The sequence below is a fragment of the Mustela nigripes genome, chromosome 1 (genome assembly GCF_022355385.1).
Source record: "Mustela nigripes isolate SB6536 chromosome 1, MUSNIG.SB6536, whole genome shotgun sequence".
NCBI classification, from domain to species: domain Eukaryota; kingdom Metazoa; phylum Chordata; class Mammalia; order Carnivora; family Mustelidae; genus Mustela; species Mustela nigripes.
The window spans coordinates 107,989,288-108,010,900 of NC_081557.1; the positions used below are offsets into that span (position 1 = coordinate 107,989,288).

The following is a 21,613-nucleotide window of genomic DNA, read 5'->3' on the forward strand; positions in this document are numbered from 1 at the left end:
AAAAAAAAAAAAAAAAATAATTGAAATTGATCATTGATAATGATGGAGATTTTTAAGATTTTATTTATTTTAGAAAGAGAGAGTACAAGCGGGGAGGGCAGGGCAGAGGGGGAGGAAGAAAGAGAATCTTAAGCAGACTCCCTGCTGAGTTCAGAGACCAATCCGGGGCTCCATCCCAGGACCCCAAGATCATGATCTGAACCAAAATCAAGGAGTTGGACACCTAACAAACTGAGCCACCCAGGCACGATGAAAATGATGGAGATTTTTGTTAAGGGTGTTTGTTTCCCTGTAGCCCCATATCCAGAGTCTCTGTTTCCTTACCTCTAAAATGGGGTTAATAATACTGCTTTATAGATTTTTCATGAGGATTAAAGGAGCAAAAACAGGGGCACCTGGGTGGCTCAGTGGGTTAAAGCCTCTGCCTTCGGCTCAGGTCATGATCCCAGGGTCCTGGGATCGAGCCCCACATCAGATTCTCTGCTCGGCAGGGAGCCTGCTTCCTCCTCTCTCTCGGCCTACTTGTGATCTCTGTCTGTCGAATAAATAAATAAAATTTTTTTTAAAAAGAGCAAAAATGTTGAAAAGGACTTGCTTTGTGCCATACACCATTCTAACTGTTCACTATAGGATTATCAGTCTCTCTGTCTTTTCTTTTTTTTTTTTTTAAGAATTTATTTATTTATTTGACAGACAGAGATCACAAGTAGGCAGAGAGAGAGGAGGAAGCAGGCTCTCTGCTCGGCAGGGAGCCTGATGTGTGGGGCTCGATCCCAGGACCCTGGGATCATGACCTGAGCCGAAGGCAGAGGCCTTAACCCACTGAGCCACACAGATGCCCCTCTGTCTTTTTTTTTTTTTTTTTTAAAGATTTTGTTTATTTATTTGACAGAGAGAAATCACAAGTAGATGGAGAGGCAGGCAGAGAGAGAGGGAGGGGGAAGCAGGCTCCCCGCTGAGCAGAGAGCCCGATGCAGGACTCGATCCCAGGACCCTGAGATCATGACCTGAGCCGAAGGCAGCGGCTTAACCCACTGAGCCACCCAGGCGCCCCAACCTCTGTCTTTTTTTTAAGGTTATGTCTCAATCCAATTAATCTTTCAAAGGTTGAGATGTCTGTTAAAGGTCAGGTGGGTGGAAGAAGTAGATGAGCCAGGAATTAGAAAGTCCCTAGTTTTATCAGAGCAAGAGTGTGAAAGGCCCAGATTTCGGAGACTCAGAGACTCAAGGTCAAGTACTGGCTTTGCCAGTTCACGGGCTTATGACTTTGGGCAAATTATTTAACTTTTCTCAGTCTCACTTCTGTTTCCTGAAAATACCATTCAGTGTAATTGTGAGGAAAGAAGCTCCTATTTCATCATCCATCAAAAGAGCAGTGAGGCTATTGCTGGTGGCTTATCTCTGTTGAAAATCTTGTGCGTCATTTTCAGCCTCTAGGCTAGAAATACCCGGTTAGTTTTGTTAATGGAGATAGCTCCCAGACGTGAAGAGGAAGTGTGCCTTAGACTTGTCTTGTGACCTCAGATCTGAGGCCGTCCTGCTTGTTCACCCAGACATTATGCATAGTGGAAGCAATGTATTGTGTTCTCCGTCCATGAACGCGCCTAACTCTTGCACCCCTTCCCTCTTGTCCTGCCTTAGGAGACTTTGTCATCCTGCTCAATGCCGGGATGAGTATCCAGCAGGCTCTCTTCTTCAACTTCCTTTCTGCCTGCTGCTGTTATGTGGGTCTGGCCTTTGGCATCCTGGCTGGCAGCCACTTCTCTGCCAACTGGATCTTTGCACTGGCTGGAGGGATGTTCTTGTATATTGCTCTGGCTGATATGGTAAGTCTTCCATAGTTCATGCCGTGCAGGCAAAATGGGACTGGGTCATTCACTGGACGGGTGGCAGCTGAGAGGACATGAATTAGGTTTTTGTTTTGTTTTGTTTTTTATTTTCTTAAGATGTTATTTATGTATTTGATGGAGACAGACAGAACGAGAGAAGGAACACAAGCAAGAGGGAGTGGGAGAGGGAGAAATAGTCTTCCCGCTGAGCAGGGAGCCTGGTGCGGGGTTCGATCCCAAGACCCTGGGATCATGACCTGAGCCGAAGGCAGGCACTTAACGACTGAACCACCCAGGCACCCAAGTTAGTTTGTTTTTAATAACAGCTTTATTGAGGAATCATTCACATACCACATGCTTCACCTATTTAAGGTGAAGGTACAGTTTTTTTTTTTTTTTTTTTTTAAGATTTCCCCACCCCCCACCTCCACTTGAGACAGAGCAAGAGAGAGAGCATGAGTAGGGGAGACAGACAGAGGGAGAGGGAGAAGCAGACTCCCCGCTGACTTAGGATCTGTACCTGGGGCTCAGTCTCGATCCCAGGACCCAGAGATCACGACCTAAAAAAAAGGCCGACACTCAACCATCTGAGGTGTGTGTATATCTCTCCCCACCCCGGCCCCCTCCTTCAGTGCTTGTTAAGAGGACATTGGATTTTGGGGTGCCTGGGTGGCTCAGTGGGTTAAGCCTCTGCAGGGAGCCTGCTTCTCCACCCCCGCTGCCTGCCTCTCTGCCTACATGTAATCTCTGTGAAATAAACAGATAAAATCTTTAAAAAAAACAAAAAACAAAAAACAAAAAACTAATAATCATGTAATAACACTCCTTCATCTAAAAAAAAAAAAAAAAGGACATTGGATTTTAAAGGACAAAAAACCTACCAGCATGTGTTATTAAAGAAAAGGATTAACCTCTATTCCAGTCCTCCCTTAAATAGTTAAGTATTACAGAGTAGATGCGTATAGATAGGAATGGAAGGAGGGGAGGGAAATGAACATTGAGTATACAACTTTATGTTTGGATTTCCTTTTTTACTTACTACATCCTAGATCGTTTTCATTTTGCATGCCTTTAGCAGCACCCTTTTCAGTGGCAGTATTATTTGGCGACGGGCCATACCTTATCCAGAGCTAGAACTGCTGGCTCAGAAAGGACGCATCGTGGTTTGAGGCTTGTAACAAGCATCGCCGTTCTCAGCAGCGTCTGGCATCGTGGATGCTATTGTACCTGCTAACATTTGGCATAACCCTTCTAAGGAGCTTCGAGTTGGCTCATGAAATACCTGATTGGTTCCATCTTTTATAGAACGAGGGCGATTTCTTGTTTGTTGACCTGACCAGTTCTCTGGCACGTTGGCACGAATGATTTCCCATGTCCTTTGAAAATCACACTTGTGATGCGTGGTGCGGGTGCTGACCACTGCGACCTCATCCTTATTCCCTGGAAATATTCTAGTTTCTCTCCTCTTAGGGGGAGCCCTCCCATGGTGAGGATACTCTCCTGCTTGCGTTGCTCGAATTCAGAGCTCTGCTCTTGGTCACCCGCCTTGCCGGCCTGCAGCTGAGGGCCTGGAGTCCCAGCGATGTCATGGCTCCGGGCTCTGGCTCCTGACACAGTTGCTCCGTTTCCCAAAAAGGGGCAGCGGCATTTTGGTAACATCTTGTGACGTGTTTTTCAAGTGCACAGCAAACAGCCAGCATCCGCACCTACGCAGGGCTCCGCACGCGGATAAATATTTGGTTTTACCTCAGTAGTTGAAAAGTAGCCGAAGCTGCCTGGGACCACGGCTGCTGATTTGACTGTGTCTTTGTGACTGAGTCCTCTCTGAGGTACATATAGCTTAACTACGTATTCTTACTCTAGAACAGTTACTACGTAATGATCCATATCATTACCCTGTAATCCTATATTATGGGGTAATTACTGTGTTCATGGTCTAATACAAATAAGCTTAGGGATCGGTATTACAGTGATGAGCCATGGTGACCATGTCTCTCACTGAGTTGTCCTGGACTGCCCACCTTGAGAAACAGGCTGCAGCTCTCTTGATTTTTCTTCCTTCCTCAGTTCCCTGAGATGAACGAGGTGTGCCAGGAGGATGAAAGGAACGGCAGCGTCTTGGTCCCCTTTGTCATCCAGAACCTGGGCCTCTTGACTGGCTTCACCATCATGCTGCTCCTCACTATGTATTCAGGGCAGATCCAGATTGGGTAGAGCCCCGCCAGGAGCCATCGGGATTGGAAGTTGGCCCTCGGCCGCCCGGTCCCTGGCCCGAGGACTCGGCACCCACGACGCACCTCCGAAGAGGCAGTTGTATTAAAAACTGTAACATGGACTGTACTCCTGCATTCAGATGTCAGCTGTTTCTACACATGCTCTGTCCTAGGAACAAGCAGCCCTGGCAACCAGGCTCTAGGTAGTGCCTCTCCCTCCCCTCCCCCTTCCTCCTCAGAGTGACCCTGGGACCGGCATGCAGCTTCCTTAGCAGGCAAGCCTCACTTCTCTCTCCGGCTACCCTGGCCTCTTTCCCTTCAAATCAGCACCGAGAGGTTTTTGCGTCCTTGCCTGCGGCACAAAAACACTGCCAGTGCTCATGACTTGGTTAGCGGTATGAGGAGGTGAGTCTGTGGTGTCAGGGCCCATGAATCTAAATGTGTGTCCTGGGCCTCAGGATGACCCATTTTGAAATAAATTCATCTATTTTTCCAGAGAAAAGGTACAAGAAACAAGAATCCCTCCTATTTTTTCAAAGTCTGTCCAGTTGCCTGTTTTCTCAGAACTGAAAGTTGGAATAGAGGTGTAAGGCAAGAGAGGAGGCGGAGGCTCATCCTGGCAAGGGGAGGCGGTGGATAGAAGGGACACAGAAGCTGTGCCCTGTCATGCCCAGTTCCCAGTTACCCCTGGGAAACGGGATGGCGATGACGGGGCTGCTGCTTGCGTGTGCGGCTGTGCGGGGGAGCCAGTGCTCCCCGCTGGTGGCCTCCTGTGCAGGGTCAGTTGCCCAGACGCCCTCCCCTGTCTTTCACATTAACACTGACAGAGTGGAAGGCGGAAAATGGAGGCCTGCGGGAAGTCAGTTGGTTTTGCTGTGATTTCCACCTCCCCTTCCTCCCCTCTCCCGTCTTCTGAGAGACTTTTTTATCTGCCTCCCTAGAAGCACATTTACAATCTTGTATCAGAGGGGAGGCTACACAAATTTCCCTCCCCTGATCAACACTTCTGCTGCAAAGTGGCAAGTTTCCATGCACAATTGGGGGCAGGCAGCTCATGTTCTTCTTAGACAAAGGTCAGAAATGGTCCGATCAGAAATGGACTCGGCGCAGGCACAGTTTAGAAATTGTTAATTGCATAAATGAAAGTACGAGTCGCGGAAGTCTGAGACGGAAGGTGGGGCACTGCAGATGCTCACTGAACAGGGGCTTCCTGAGGAGACCCTGTGAGTGGGTTTTAGGTTCCCCTCCCTCGCCCCTAGCGAGAAAGGGTGACTCCTGTACCAGGTTGAACATTTCATTGCACTGACCCTCTGCAGAAGACGGATTGATAGCCTTGTCTGTGAGACTGTAGGCCAGCCCCAGGCACTGTGGAGCCCTCTCCTCAGAACTCTGGCTTCAAGGGGAGCTCATCTCCAGGTTCACTAGGTGAATTGATTTATTATTATCATATTGATAATGCGAGATTCTTTAGCCACTTTGGGGAGCCTGTCTCTCCAGAAGCCTTTCTTAGTGGTGCCCACAGTTACAGCCCAGGGGCTGTGTTCACTAACTGATTTGCGTGCATGACTGATGAGTGCTGGTCATGGCCAACACCTGTGAGTTTTTCTGTTCTTACACAGGAAGACTTTTCCACTGTACAGTAATTAAAAGCCACGTCTATTTTGGTTTCTTTTTTTTTTCCCCCCCTTCTTGGGAAATGACCCCGCAAACCAGGAATAGTCTTGAAAAGAGTATGAGCGGGAAAACTGCCGACGGTGCTTTGTAAGTTTTTCTTCTTCTCTTGCCTGTTGACTGGGTAGATTTGAGAATGGGCTGAAGAAGAGGGAAAACTTCGAGTCCTCAAGATTCTAGAGTAAATATCAGGACTGACTCCTGATAGGATTATGGTCCAATTTTACCAAAGAACCAATTCCTTGAATGTTGGAATCTAACTTTTTATATTATGATTTTTATTATTGTTGTTACGGTTTTAAAATGGTCCTTTGTCTTTTCTGTTTTATTTTTCTCAGTGTCTGACATTGCTTTCAGGAGCTAGTAGCAAATAACACTCAAACTTTAAGACTTTACCAAGAGTTTTCTTTCCCTAATTCACATGGATTTATGAAATTTATAATTTTAGCATTCCCTGTAGACCTGCCATTCCTTACAAATACTGTTCTTCTTGGAGTAGAATACTAAGTTAGAGTTAGTGGGTCCTAGTTTTAGGAGAAGAGCTTGAAAATGTAATCATTATCAAATTAAAGTATGAAGTACTAGGGTGCTTTTTCTTTTCATGCACATCTGTATTAAGAACTTACCTTCCATAGACAGCTGCCTCAAAGGGAAATTCTCTTTAAACCATAATGGGTGCAGAGGCCAGTCCTGGCTGGAACGTGGTTGGGGTGAAGGCACGCGAGTAGTAAACTGAGTATCTGTTGTTAGTGGTGGCAGATTGACCTCAGACGTTGAACATGTGGCGATTCCCTTTTGATTTTTAAGTATTGGATTTGCTATTTTAAGCATTTGTACATATTAGATGTCTGAGGAGTAGCAGGTTTTGAGAACTTGTTCACCCCGGCATTAGAGTGTTCCATGCCTTTTCCCAGGTGACCAGCTGCTAACGTTAGCAAGGAAAGCTTACATTATGGGAAGGGGCAGTGACCCAGGAGCAGGCAGGTTGCCTTCTGTCCTTGCCCCCAGACGTGGTTAGTATCTTTTGTGTCTGGTGTTAGTGTCAGGCCTCATTGGTCCTTTACCCTGGGTTTAAAAGAGAAGGCATCTCTGTTGGGGTATCCTAAGACCTGTATTTAGTAAATCCTCTTCCAAAGAGATGGTAATATTCTGGAAGTCTGCTTAAAAACAAGAAGCTGTCTGATTTTTGCAAAAGAGAGAGGTTAGGTTTTTGTTATTCATCTTTACTTTTACAGTTCTGCAGTTCCATCACAGTATTTTTTTTTAAATAACTCAGGTGTTATGAGGATAAATTAGAAAAGAAAATAACTTATGTGGACTGTAAATGTTTTATTTGTAAGATTCTATAAATAAAGCTATATTCTGTATTGCAGAATCCAAGTGTGATCTTTTATAGGAACATGGGTGTAATGGAGACTGGGGAACACAAGGTGGCGATAGTGTCACACTGATGTCTAAAGCTTTGTTTTCGTGCCCCACTCACATTTGGAAAGGAGATTTATAGACAAAACATTGGATATCATAACTTGCTCACTTGAAAATGACTTAGGGGCACCTGGCTGGCTCAGTTGGTGGAGGATGTGACTCTTGATCATGAAATCCCTGAAAGGTCTGTGACAGCAATCCTTTTCCACTGGCAACTGTTTGAGTGGGGTTTTTCTGTCTTTGCTGTTGGTTTTGCTTATGTCTTGCTACCTGGCTCTCCTTTATTTATTTACTTTCTTTTCTTAATTTTTTAAATATTTTATTATTTTAAGTAATCTTAATGCCCAATGTGGGACTCAAACTGATGACCCAGATCAAGAGTCACATGTTCTCCCAACTGAGCTGGCCAGATGCCTCTGGTCCTCCTTCATTGAGAAACAAGCCTGAGAGTTGAATTTGTGGCCCATGTAAAACAGGGCTAAGCAAAGCAAACAAGTCCTTGAGGAGGTTAAGTCCTAAAATGTAGCCCATTCTTTATAATGCTCTTAGCCAGGTGGGCCATTTTGGACATTTTGGGGGAAAGGTGGATGCTCTTCTCCTACCACCTTGCTTTGAAAAGCACCAGCTTTCAGTGATGCTGAGATTTGATTTGTAGGATAACAAAATGTTCATTTCTTTTTTTCCTTGAAGATTTTATTTCTATTTATTTATAAAATATTTTTATTTATTTATTTGACAGAGAGATCACAAGTAAGCAGAGAGGCAGGCAGAGAGGGGGGTGGAAAATGGGCTCCCCTCCGAGCAGAGAGCCCGATGCGGGGCTCGATCCCAGGACCCTGAGATCATGACCTGAGTCGAAGGCAGTGGCTTAACCCACTGAGCCACCCACGTGCCCCTGCAGATTTTATTTTTAAATAATCTCTACACCCACCGTGGGGTTAAACCCACAACCCCAAGATCGCGAGTCACATGCTCCACTAACTGAATCAGCAAGGGGTCCCATCCCAGTGCTCATCTACTTTAGTATCTTTTTTTATTTATTTTATTTAATTGAGAGAGAGCCAGTGAGAGAGAGCATGAGAGGCGAGGTCAGAGGGAGAAGCAGACTCCCCATGGAGCTGAGAGCCCAATGCGGCACTCGACCCCGGGACTCTGGGACTCCGGGACCGTGACCTGAGCCAAAGGCAGTTGCTCAACCAACTGAGCCACCCAGCACCCTACTTTAGTATTTTTTAAAAGATTTTATTTATTGGGGCTCCTGGGTGGCTCATTCAGTTGGGCATGTGCCTTTGGGTCAGGTCATGATTCCAGGATCCTGGTATCAAGCCCGGAGTCGGGCTCCTTGGTTCACTGAGGAGTCTGCTTCTCCCTCTGCCCCTCCCCTCCACTCATGTGTGTGCTCTCTGGAATAAAATCTTCTAAAAAAAAAAAAAAAAAATTTTACTTTCTCCGCCTTTGACTAAGATCAAGTGTAAAAAAAAGATACAAGCAGACTCCCCACTTAGCATGGAGCTCAACCCCAGGACCCTGAGATCATGACCTGAGCTGAAATCAAGAGCCGGACACTTCACCAACTGAGCCACCCAGGCATCCCAGTACTCATCTAGTTCAGCGGTTTTTGTACTCTTCCTGATTTAGTATGAAACACCTAGACTTCTGATGAATGATAGGTTTGAATCCCAGCAGAAATGAATCTGCTTCATCTTTCTGGAATAAAATGAATTAACATTCCATTTACAGTAGAAAATTCTGGTTGGAAAAGATCCATCTTTCTCTACCAGCTTTTGGTTAAGTACGTTTAGAGCTGATGGCCAAGAGAAAATTTTTCTTAGCAACAACCCCTTTCTTGCCGGATTCCTATACATGGTGGTTTTGAGGGGGGCGGGGGGAATAGTCTCCACTTCCATCATGGAGAGCTTGAACTTACATCCCCAAAGTCAAAAGTCCTATGCTCTACTGACTGAGCCAGCCAGGCGCCCCTCATGGTTTATTTTATTTTATTTATTTATTTTTTAAAGATTTTTATTTATTTAACAGACAGAGATTACAAGTAGGCAGAGAGAGAGAGGAGACAGCAGGGTCCCTGCCGAGCAGAGAGCCCGATGCAGGGCTCGATCCCAGGACCCCGGGATAATGACCTGAGCCAAAGGCAGAGGCTTTAACCCACTGAGCCACCCAGGCGCCCCCTCATGGTTTATTTTAAATGAAAGAAGGGAGTTAATCCCTGTCCAACAGTGATCTTGGACCCTGGCAGTAGGTTGGGATTTTGAGATGGTAACATCAGTGATCGTTCAGGAGTAACCCCAAAGTGTTCTGACGCCGGCAGTCACAAGCCAAAAAGCAGTTCTTCCACTGGGATCTGGATTTTTTTTTTTTCCTGTGGTTTGCTTCTAGATTTTTTGGAACACAAAAAATAAACTTGGGCAATAATCCAAATGGCCTTTTAAAGATATTACACATATAGGGACGCCTGGGTGGCTCAGTTGGTTGGGCAGCTGCCTTCGGCTCAGGTCATGATCCCAGCGTCCTGGGATCGAGTCCCACATCGGGTTCCTTGCTCCGCAGGGAGCCTGCTTCTCCTTCTGACTCTGCCTGCCACTCTGTCTGCCTGTGCTCGCTCTCTTTCTCTCTCTCTCTCTCTGACCAAAAAAAAAAAAGATATTACACATACAGAAGGCCCGTCAGGCAATTCTTAGTGGAGACCTCTGACAAGACCGCTTTTGATGAAATCACGGTAAATGTGAAATGTGCTCTTAAAATTCTATTGTCCTGCATTTGGCTTTGTGTATGTGTCCACATTTAACATGAGAAATGGGGTATTGCTGTCTTTGTCAATGTGTGTGGTAGGAAGACAACTGGAGGGACTTAGGCCTGAGAGTAAGAGTTCCAGCCCTCAGCTGGGGGGGAGGGGTGCAGACCCAGGGGACACAGGAGGAGTGGGATTAGACGTAGATCTGCATGCGTTCCTTGACTGCAGTCCAGGCCCACTCAGTCACCAAAGCAAGAACTGGATACAAAAATTGCAACCCCAGTGTTGGGATAGGGGAGAATGAAGGCAGCAGGCATGCCCACAGCCCACGCTCTCTGCCGCCACGTCTGACCCCACCTCCTAGCCAGACTCTCTTGATTGATCACCCTTACATCTGTCCTGTGAGCCAGGCAGGGCGCTGGACAGTTCCGAGTCTCAAATCCGTGGTTATCAGCAAAAAACCACCACCAAGTGGCCAGTGCCAGTCCTTCTGGGCCCTGTACTCGTTCTGCGGACTGTTGATATGGGACAGGAAGGAGCCAGAGCTGTCAGACACATGGACGCAGAGTGTGCCTCAGTCAGCCCCAATCCCTCAAGTCCATAGCTACTTCCTTAGGAATAAACTTGAGAAGGAACTCTCCACTAGCACGGGACACCTTCTCGGAGTGATGTTGGAAATCCTTCACTGCAATCGCATTCTTGTTCAAGTCACAAAGTGGGGCCGTACAATGTGCCATTGGGCTGGAAGGTGAGAACACAACTTGTCAGCCACAATGATGTGGCCACTCTGGGGGCCCACACAGTGGACAGCTCCAATCTTAAACTTGCCCTCAGGGCAAAAGATGCTGACCCCCATGGTCATCACGGTCTGCCACGATACCTTCTCCATTGTTGTCCATTGCCCACGGCTGTCAGGCAGGCCCTGTGGCTGCCCAGGTGAGCACTCACACCCCAGAGCCAAACTTGACCTGGCCCTTGCTGGGGAAAATCAAGTTGCTGCGGTCAGCTACCACTCTGCTGCTGCTGCTAGCTGCAAGCTGCTGAATTTGCCTTTCTCCCTTCCAAGACTGCCAACGTGGGAGGTGGGCTGGTCCTCCTGCTGAATGAGGAACTGGGCCCAGGGTCTGCTTTCTGGTGTCCATGGCTGCCCAAGGAGGTGGGGACTGGACACAGAGGGTGGAAGGTCCCAGCGGCAAGAACATGTGTGTGCTGCTTGGCTAACGTTTTTAAATGCAGCAAAATCAGGGCACCTGGGTGGCTCAGTCAATTAAGCATCTGCCTTCAGCTCAGGTCATGATCCCAGGGTCCTGGGATGGAGCCCTGCATTGGGCTCCCTGCTCAGCGGGGAGCTTGCTTCTCCCTCTGCTGGCTGCTCCCCCTACCTGTGCTCTCTTTCTCTGTCAAATAAATAAAATCTTAAAAATTAAATAAATAAATGCAGTAATCTAAGAATGACAGCCGAGCCAGTTAAGTGGAAATTCCTTCCAAACATGTGAACCCTGTGGGTTTTAAGGGATAAGAAAACAGCTAATTCAATAGAGACCTTTTGTTGTTGTTGCTTAAAATAAAGGTTTAGGTCTTTAATTATAGATGCTAGTGAGGAGGGGAAAAAAAAGTCTCTTTGATCCAGTGTATCCTCCCAGAATAGGAAATTCTTTCAAGTGGCATGTTTCCTATAACTTCTTGAGGTTAATAAAACAAGTTCTTTTGAAGTCAGTGTCTGGTTGTATCCTATAGACAGGGCCCCTGAGAAGAAATCTCTTAGGCTACCAAATTTGTATGGTTTAAACATTTTGTAGTAATTCTCCGAAGAATGTAGCTCCTCCTGCACCCACTGCTTCCCTCAAAAATTGTGTGAGCAGAAAAGAGATTAAATTTAGATTTTTCTTTTCTGGAAAAACAGATTTTTTTTTTTTAAAGTAGTTTCCATGCCTGACATGACCCTGAGATCAAGAGACATTCTACAGACTGAGCCAGCCAGGTGTCCCTGGAAAAACCGATTAAAAAAAAAAAAACTAGATTCAATTGATTTTTCAGTATGGATGGTTCAGTTGTGTATCTAAATAAAGAGTAGAGGCGCCTGGGTGGCTCAGTGGGTTAAAATCTCTGCCTTCGGCTCGGGTCATGATCCCAGGGTCCTGGGATCGAGCCCCACATTGGGCTGTCTGCTCTGCAGGGAGCCTGCTTCTCTCTCTCTCTGCCTGCCTCTCTGCCTACTTGTGATCTTTGTCTGTCAAATAAATAAATAAAATATTTAAAAATAAATAAATACATAAATAACTAAATAAAGGGTAGATAAAATCTGAACATTAGAGATCTCAACATTGTTTTCATTTGGTTTTAAGGTTTGTTATTTTTATTCTTGCAATCTGGTTTTCCTAATTATGCTCTACTTAGTCTAACAAAGCTGTTTTGCATTCCTTTGTTCATACATTAACATTTTGCTTGAAAACTGCCTTGATCTAGCTAGTAATAATTTTTCATGGAAAATTTTAGTGCAGCTTTATATGCTCATATAAGTAGGAAAGTCCTTAGAAAAGAATAAAGTTCGGCACCTTTTGAAGCACATGAAGATGAGCTAGAATGAATACAAAACTACTCGCCCACGGTTCTGGTTTCTCTGTCTTCACCCAAAAGAGCACGAGATCTGTAGGCCAGAAGAATGGATTTGTGTCAATTCCGCTATTGCCTCGGATGTGAACTGCACCTCAATGCCTTTTTCTATGAGGTGGAAATTGTCATTTCTATCCTATCTCCATAAGTGTAATGAGAACAAAATGTAGGAGACCGCACTTTACAAATTAAAACCCCATGCCAGTGGTAATCAACATTCCGTTGTTTGGACTCCTTTCAAAATCTGAAAAATACATGCTTTCCCAACAGCTCTCATATACACATCCCAAAGTGCGTGCAAGTGTGCTCAAACCTTAATTTAATTTAGAGGCGCAGGATGAGGAGGGGATGATTTGAAACCCTTGCACTACAGGTTAATAACTTCTGCTGCAGATGAGAGTGAGATAGTCACTCATTCAACAAATTACTGAGCTCCAGCTTTGGGCTAGGCACAGCAGTGACAATGGCAGTGAACAGGACAGACAAAGACGCTCCCCTTAAGGAGTGAGGGTAGACACAAAGAAGCGTGTTACAGATAAAGTAGGGTATTGAGGTGGCAGCAGCGGGGGTGGTGGTGTGACATAGCTTTAGCTGGTTCGGTGATCAGAGGAGCTGGCATTTGAGCTCGCCATAAGCAATGAGGAGGCAGCTTGGTGAGAATGTTCCAGGAGAAAGAGATGGCAAATGTAAGAGCTCTGGGACAGCAGTGAGCTTGGTCTGTGTGAGGCCAGTTTTACTAAATCTAGTATATACAGTATAAACAAGGTCACCGTGTCTGAACTGTAGCTGGCAGAGGGAAAGAGGTTTGAGCTGAGGTCACAGTAGACAGGAGTCAGGCCACTTTAGGGAAAGGAAGAGATCCTTGAGGATTTTAAGGGGAGAAAGGATAAATCAGATGAATGTGTTTTAAGTTTGTAAAGATCTGTTGTGTGGGAGAATGGACTCTAGGGGGCGAAAGTCGACAGGCTATGCCTCATGAGGTCTGTCCACTCTAAAATTTTTGGCCCAAACAACTTGATGAATGCCAGTGCTCTTTACCTTGGCATCTCACCTGTGAAAGCTGGGGCTCAGGTGTGACAGAGGTATTAAATTCTATTCTCCTAAATGATTGTATTATGTAGCCAGTAATGACTGCCACCATTGTCTCCTGCTTTGGAATGATGCAAACAAAAGTAATAGGGAATTATGGCAGCTTTGGAGCTCATTGTCATATCAGAGTTCTCATACTATTGGGGTCTCCCAGGAAAATCAAAGGATAACACACTGCTAAGAGGTTTGCACACCGCCCCAAAAATGGCCAGAATACCAACCTGTAAATACAAATTTACAAGTCAGGACTTTCATGAGGATTTTTTACTTAACAAGTACATAAGGAGATTCCTAATTTGATATCAGGCTATTATAATTGGTAAGATGTTGCTTTGGGCTGTTTTTGTCTGGATTCATTAATTTTTTTAGACCTCAACACTGTTGAGGGTCCATGCCCAGATAATTTTATCAAAATTAAAGTGTACTCATAGGAAGATATGAATTAAATATAATACCATATATGGTGTCCATACAATATGTATTACTATTGGGGACCCTGGCTGGCTTAGTCTGCAGAGTGTGGGCCTCTTGATCTATCAGGTTGAGCTAGGCCCAGGGTCTGCCTTGGGTCAGAGATTACTTAAAAAATTATATGTTTTTCACATAAATTTAGAAGTTATATACTTTAAGTTACCTTTTTAAAAAAAAGATTTTATTTATTTATTTGACAGAGATCACAAGTAGGCAGAGAGGCAGGCAGAGAGAGGAAGGAAGCAGGCTCCCTGCTGAGCAAAGAGCCTGAGGCGAGGCTCAATCCTAAAATGCCAGGATCATCACCTGGGCTGAAGACCCAGGTGCCCTGTAAGTTGTGTTTTCTATGTAGCTATTTTAGAAACACTCATTTACCCTACTTTAAAAAATATTCTTGGGCGTCTGGGTGGCTCAGTTGGTTAAGCAACTGCCTTTCACTCAGGTCATGATCCTGGAATCCCAGGATTGAGTCCCACATTGGGCTCCCTGCTCAGCAGGGACTCTGCTTCTCCCTCTAACCCTCCTCCCTCTCGTGCTCTCTCTCTTTCTCTCACAAATAAATAAATAAAATCTTTAAAAAATGTGTATTCTTGGGACGTCTGGGTGGTTCAGTTGTTAAGCCTCTGCTTTCAGCTCAGGTCATGATCCCAGGGTCCTGGGATCCAGCCCCACATCGGGCTCCCTGCTCAGCAAGGAGCCTACTTCTCCCTCTCCCACTTCCCCTGCTTGTGTTCTCTCTCTCACTGTGTCTCTCTCTGTCAAATAAATAAATAAAAATTTAAAAAAAAATTCTATTGTTCTCTTAACCTGCATTTATCACAGATTAATATTTAAGGCTTCATACAAATAGAAACTGAAACCAGGTTACTTTTATGTAACAATGGAAACTAGGATTCCCTGTGCATTTGTTAAATTAAAAGTATTCATAATTATTTCTCAGAAGAGCTGGTTGTTAATTAAGGTTTATGAAGTGCTTAGGGAGTTTCATAAGGAAGTATATCAAATCTCACAAGCTCTGTATGATGGAAACTTCGATTTGAAAAGATTAGTAGAAATGCCAATTACACATCAGTCTTGGGGATTTCAAATATTTAATCAATACCGACCAATGCAGAAAATAAAAAGAAAGACAATCAGATTCACCAGTTAGATAAAAATACCACAGCCCCTGGCCAGGTGGAGGGGTATATAAGCTGAATGGAATAGAACATCTAATTGTTGGGAAGCATGGGTGGCTCTGTTGGTTAAGCATCTGCCTTCAGCTCTGGTCATGTTCCCAAGGTCCTGGGATCAAGACCTGCATCAGGCTCTGTGTTCAGCAGGGAGCCTGCTTCTTCCTCTGTACCCCTCCCTTCTCGTGCTCTCTCTCTCTCTCTCTCTAATAAATCTTAAAAAACAAAACAAAACACCTGGGAACTGATAAAGTCATGACTAAAAGCATCACTACTACCAATAAAGTTAAATCTCATTCATTTTAAATTGTTTGGGAGGGAGCTTAGTTAGTGTTCTTTTCATATTTTTATTGAGTGGTTTTGGTCAGAAATGTCAGAAAGTTCCCCCAAAGGAATATGTAACACTACTGAAAATAGGCCTGGACAATAAGTCTTTGAAAGAAAAGAGCACTTTTTTTTTCACCTAGTTATAAAGTAATACTTTCTCACCAGAGAAAATTTGTAAGCTACAGAAATTATTGTTCATTTATTTCTCCTAAGTCACTCTCAGTCACACCACCCAGAGATGGCTATTGTTAACATTCTTTTCCATATCAGAAGATACTCCATAAGGGTTTGAACTGTGTTGATTTTTTTTTTTTAAGATTTATTTATTTGACAGAGAGAGACACAGTGAGAGAGGGAACACAAGCAGGGGGAGTGGGAGAGGGAGAAGTAGGCTCCTTGCTGAGCAGGGAGCCCGATGTGGGGCTGGATCCCAGGACCCTGGGATCATGACCTGAGCCGAAGGCTTAATGACTGAGCCACCCCGGCGCCCCTGACCTGTGTTGGTTTTAGTTCATCACTGTATCCTTCCACCTAGTACAGTGCCCAGCACATCTGATTAATGTTTCTTGAATATACAAATATATTAATATTTCCTTCTAGCCTTTTTATGCATACGTCTACTTGTTTGTTAATAAGTGGGGTCTATACTGTACATTATTATAATTTAGCCTTTTCACTTTTCATTATTTCCTGAGGCTTTTCTGATGATAACACATACCTTTGTAATGTAAAATATGTTTGTTTTTTGGGGGGGGCACCTGACTGACTCAGTCCGAAGTTGTTCATGCAGCTCTTGAACTTGGGGTCATGAGTTCGAGTCCCACATTGGGTATAAAGATTACTAAAAAATAAGGAAACATGGGGCGCCTGGGTGGCTCAGTGGGTTAAAGCCTCTGCCTTTGGCTCAGGTCATGATCCCAGTGTCCTGAGATCGAGCCCCGCATCCAGCTCTCTGCTCAGCAGGGAGCCTGCTTCCTCCTCTCTCTTCTCTACCTGCCACTCTGCCTACTTGTGATCTCTGTCTGTCAAATAAATAAATAAAATCTTAAAAAAAAAAAAGAAATGTTCATTTCTAAAAAAAAAATAAAGAAACAAAAGTATGTTGGATTTTCATAATGCATAATGTTCCATCCAACATCATATTTCATGTAACCATTTTCTTTTGCAAATGAAATCATATAGTATATACTATTTTGTATCTTGCTGCTTTTGTTTCACCATAATGTTTGTAAGCTTCATCCACATTATTGCATGTATCAGTAATTATTTCTCTTTTATTAGCTAAGTAGTATTTCATTATTTGGATGATCACTACTGTCAGGTAAAAAACCTAAATGTAGAATTACTGGGTCATACAGTAGGTGTATATTTAATTTTGTAAGAAATTTCCAGGGGCAGGGGTGCCTGGGTGGCTCAGTGGGTTAAAACCTCTGTATTCCGCTCTGGTCATGATCTCAGGGTCCTGGGATAGAGCCCTGACTCGGGCTTTCTTTCTGCTGGGCGAGGAGCCTGCTTCCCTCTCTCTCTCTGCCTGCCTGTCTGCCTACTTGTGATCTCTGTCTGTCAAATAAATAAATAAAATTAAATTAAAAAAAAAAAAAAGAAGTTTCCAGGGGTGCCTGGGTGGCTCAGTTTGTTACGAGTCTGCCCTTCAACTCAGGACAGGATCCCAGCATCCCAGGGTCCTGGGGTGGAGCCCCCGCATTAGCCTCCCTGCAGGCCTCTTCTCCCTCTCCCACTCGCTCTGCTTGGTTCCGTCTCTCTCTATGTCTCTGTCAAAGAAATAAAAATCTTAAAAAAAAAGAAATTTCCAAACTGTTTTCCAAAGTAGTTTTAGCATTTTACCCTCCCACCAATAACAAAGAAGAGTTGTAGTTGTTCTCACTCTTGTCAACACTTGGTATAATCTGTTTTTTAAACTGCTGTATTTTATTTACTTCTTTGTTTATAAGGGGCTCGAACTCATTACGCTGATATCAAAGGCCACATGCTCTACTGGCTGAGCCAGCTAGGTACCTGGGTATTGAGAATCTTTGGTTTCAGCTGGTGAAGTGGTGTCTCAGTATGGTTTATCTTACATTTCCCTTATGACTAATGATGTTGAGAGAATCTTTTCATCAGCTATAGCTAATCTCTTCTTCAACTGATACTGACAAATCCCTTTCCAGAGAAGTTGTGCTAATTAGTAATTCTACCAACAGTGTCACTTTTTTTTTTTTTTTTTTTTACGGAATCTCTACATCCAGCATGGGGCTTGAACTCATGACCTTATGATCAAGAGCAGAATGCTCTGAAGAATGAGACACCCAGGTGCCCACTAACAGTATCACCTTTTATTTTATTTTATTTTAAATATTTTATTCATTCATTTGACAGACAGAGATCACAAGTAGGCAAAGAGGCAGGCACAGAGAGAGGGAGGAAGCAGGCTACCTGCTGAGCAGAGAGCCCGATGTGGGGTTAGATCCCAGCACCCTGGGATCATGACCTGAGCCATGGGAGGAGGCTTTAACCCACTGAGCCACCCAGGCGCCCCCAGTATCACCTTTTAAAAATGTTTTCCAGGAGCGCCTGGGAGGCTCAGTGGGTTAAAGCCTCTTTCTTTCACTCAGGTCATGGTCTCAGGGTCCTGGGATCCAGCCCCGCACCAGGCTCCTGCTCGGCAAGGAGCCTGCTAACCCCCTCTCTCTCTGCCTGCCTCTCTGCCTACTTATGATCTTTGTCTGTCAGATAAATAAATAAAATCTTAAAATAAAAATAAAAATGTTTTCCGATTTGCTATGTGAAAAATGGCATCTTGATTTAATTTGAACTTTTTATTACTTATGAAGATGAACATTTTTTTTGAACATTAAAAAAAAATATTTTATTTACTTATTTAACACAGAGAGAGAGCACAAGTAGGCAGAGAGGCAGGCAGAGAGAGGAAGCAGACTCCTTGCTGAGCAGAGATCCCGATGTGGGGCTTGATTCCAGGACCCTGAAACCACGACTTGAGCCAAAGGCAAAGGCTTAACCCCCTGAGCCACCCAGGTGCCCCGAAGTTGAACATTTTTTAATGTTTAGTGCCTTATTTATTCTTTTATAAAGTCACTGTTCGTGGCCTTTGCCCATACTTGTATTGCAGACCTCTTCTTTTGAATAGTGAAAGTTCTTTATCCTGACGTAGGAGATGCAAATATCTTTGTTTTGTGACTTTTAATTGTGTTTAACTTTTCAAAGTAGTCAAACAATATTCTTTTCTGATTCATTACCTTTTTTTTTTTTTAAGATTTGTTTATTTGTGAGATAGACAGAGGCAGCACATGGGGAGGGCCAAAGGGAGAGGGAGAGAAGCAGACTCCACTAAGCACAGAGCCCAATGTGAGGCTCAATTCCATGACCCTGAGATCATGACCTGAGCCGGAATCAGTCCAAAGCTTAACTGACTGAACTACCCAGACACCACCCTTTCATTACTTTTGAGTCATGGAAGTACTTATCCAAATTAGCTAAGTTATGTTTGATCTGGTAAGTAATGGGGAGGGAACATCAGCATCTGCTGGGATATATTAGCTCTGGAGCTACCACAATTAACCAAGTAAGATAACTTCTTCATTTTCTTCTAGATTTCTTCTTTTATGTTTTACATGTAACTCTTTTTTTTTTTTTTAAGATTTATTTATTTATTGGACAGACAGAGATCACAAGTAGGCAGAGAGGCAGGCAGAGAGAGGAGGAAGCAGGCCCCCGGCGGAGGAGAAACCCAATGGGGGGGGGGGGGGCGCTATCTCAGGACCTTGAGATCATGACCTGAGCGGAAGGCAGAGGCTTTAACCCACTGAGTCACCCAGGAGCCCCACATGTAACTCTTTAAACAAGGTTCACTTTATTTTGATGTTATAGAGATTACTTAAAAATAAAATCTTTTTAAGATTTTATTAGAGAGAGAGAGAGAGAGTAAGCACATGTACAAGTAGGGGGAGGGGCAGAGGAAAGGGAGAAGCAGACTTCCGGCTGAGCAGGGAGCCCAATGTGGTGCTCCATCCCAGGACCCCAGGATCATGACCTAAGCTGAAGGCAGACATTAACTGACTGAGCCACCCAGGCGCCCCAAAAGAAAAATCTCAAAAAAAAAAAAAAAAAAAAAGTAAAACAAAAATCTTTGGGGCTTCTAGGTAGCTATCAGTAGAACATGCACCTCTTAATCTCAGGGTTGTAAATTTGAGCCCCATGTTGGGGCTCAAATAAAATCTTAAAAAAGTAAAAAATAAAATAGTTTGATGTTATAGAGGGCCTCCAACTTGAGATCCAAGTGATAATTTCCCACTACTACTATTATTATTGAAAAATCCATCTCTTCACAGTGGTTTCCAATGTTTGCTTAGTATTTTTGTTTTTAGCTATCCTGTTCTTCCAGATGAATTTTAACATCTATGCTGCAGGGACCAATTTATTTTGCCCTTTAGAAAATTTGCTCTGTTTGACAGAATTGTGGAGTTCTCATTACTTCTCAAATGAAGAACTTCCTCAGGATATCTGAACAATCCTCTTGGGTGGAAACCTGATGTCAAAACCCAAGGAAACAGAACCAAATTAAATCCAACTTTCAAGGTGCTCCTGCCTCCTTGGGGTTACTACGAATAGCCTTAGGTCAAAACCCCAAGACTTAATTCAGGGAATACATAAATCTATATTAATGGAGATTCAGGCTTCAACCCTTCTAATCTTTTAAGTGGGAGCTGTCCAAAAGAACTTTCTGCTATGATAGAAATGTCCTATGCTACCATGTCCAATAAGGTAGCCACTAGCCACAGGTAGTTACTTAGCACTTGAAATATGGCTAGTGCACTTGAGGAACTGAATATTCAAATTTTTAGTTCTATTTAATTTAAATGTGTGTAACCACATAAGACTTATTAGCCACAACAGCAACTGTTAAGACTGGATTGTCTGTTTTTCCTTGGATCTCAGTTTCGATATTACGTTATCATGGCTAAACTCAAAATACTTTTTGACTTTGCCAGGCACTATACTCCGTGAGGGAAGACAGTCACAGTAAGATAGTTTCTAAGTTTACAATTTAAGGAAAGAAAAGATCAGTTTTTAACCCAGAGATGAGCTACATTGTTTGGACTCTCTAGGGACTTGCCCATCGTGTCCCGCAGGAAGCCTGAGCGGGACAGATGTCACTGCATAGAACTGGAAGAACAAGGGGGGTGCTTCTAGCAGAGTAGGTGACCCACAGGGCTTATTGGAAGGTCAGTTCCCCGCACATTGGAGGTCCCTAGAGTTGCTGCTCTTCCTTCTCTTGGAAGTGGAAAGGAAGTGAGGAGGCCAGGGGGCCAAGCCGGGTCTCACGCCATGGAATCGGAGGCCCGCCAACTACTGGACTGGAGCTGGCATGGACACGAACGGACTTCTTCCTATACTAACTTCACTCAACAAATGTGAAAACTGAAATGAGGGCTTAAATGAATTTGGTGATTGGGGTGGGGGGAGGGGAAACTGCGGGAAGGAGCGTGGTCAGCTTGATAGGGACTCCCTAGAGACCGAGTGGGTGGAAGCCAAGAAGAAAAGGTGGAAGGACTCCCGTGGGGAGTGTCTGGGAAGACCAGGGCTCTCGGCAAGGTGGCCCGGGGGTGAGGGTGACAAGAGGCTCGCGGCCCGGGGAGCCGCGGCTCGGTCTCCGCGGCCGGGTCACAAGATGGCCGCTGCTTCGCCGCGGCTTTCCGTGCCGGACCCAGGGGCCGGTGGTAGGTGCTGCGGGCCGGGGCAGCGGCAGACAGCCCAGGGGGAGTCAGCTGCGAGGAGGGCAAGCTGAGGAGAAGGGAAAACTGACCGTCGGAAGCAGGAGGGAAGAAAGGAAGCACGCGAGCACGGAGTGCGGCTGCGCGGGCCTCCGGCCTCGCGAGGAAGGGGAGAGTCGGGGTGGGCGACTGCCGGGGGGGACGGGGCGGGAGGTCAGGTGGCCGCGCGGAACAGGGCAGCTGGGCGGCGAGTTGGGCCTCGGCGGCGGCTGCAGCAGCGCGCGGGCCGCCGGGAAGTTGGGAGAGCGGCGTGCAGGAGCGCGCA

The 21,613-nt window shown here is 44.9% G+C and overlaps 1 protein-coding gene across 4 annotated transcripts in view; it reads left to right on the plus strand.

The window, feature by feature from the left end:
• Positions 1–7,080, plus strand: part of SLC39A14 (solute carrier family 39 member 14) — a 49,352-nt gene extending 42,272 nt beyond the window's left edge. For all 4 annotated transcript variants that reach the window (XM_059371504.1, XM_059371493.1, XM_059371488.1 and 1 more), the window contains 2 exons: positions 1,642–1,826; positions 3,897–7,080. In XM_059371504.1, the coding sequence (XP_059227487.1) occupies positions 1,642–1,826; positions 3,897–4,043 (332 nt within the window). In that variant the 3' untranslated portion in view covers positions 4,044–7,080. The remainder of the gene's footprint in view (positions 1–1,641; positions 1,827–3,896) is intronic.
• The last annotated feature ends 14,533 nt before the right edge of the window (positions 7,081–21,613 follow it).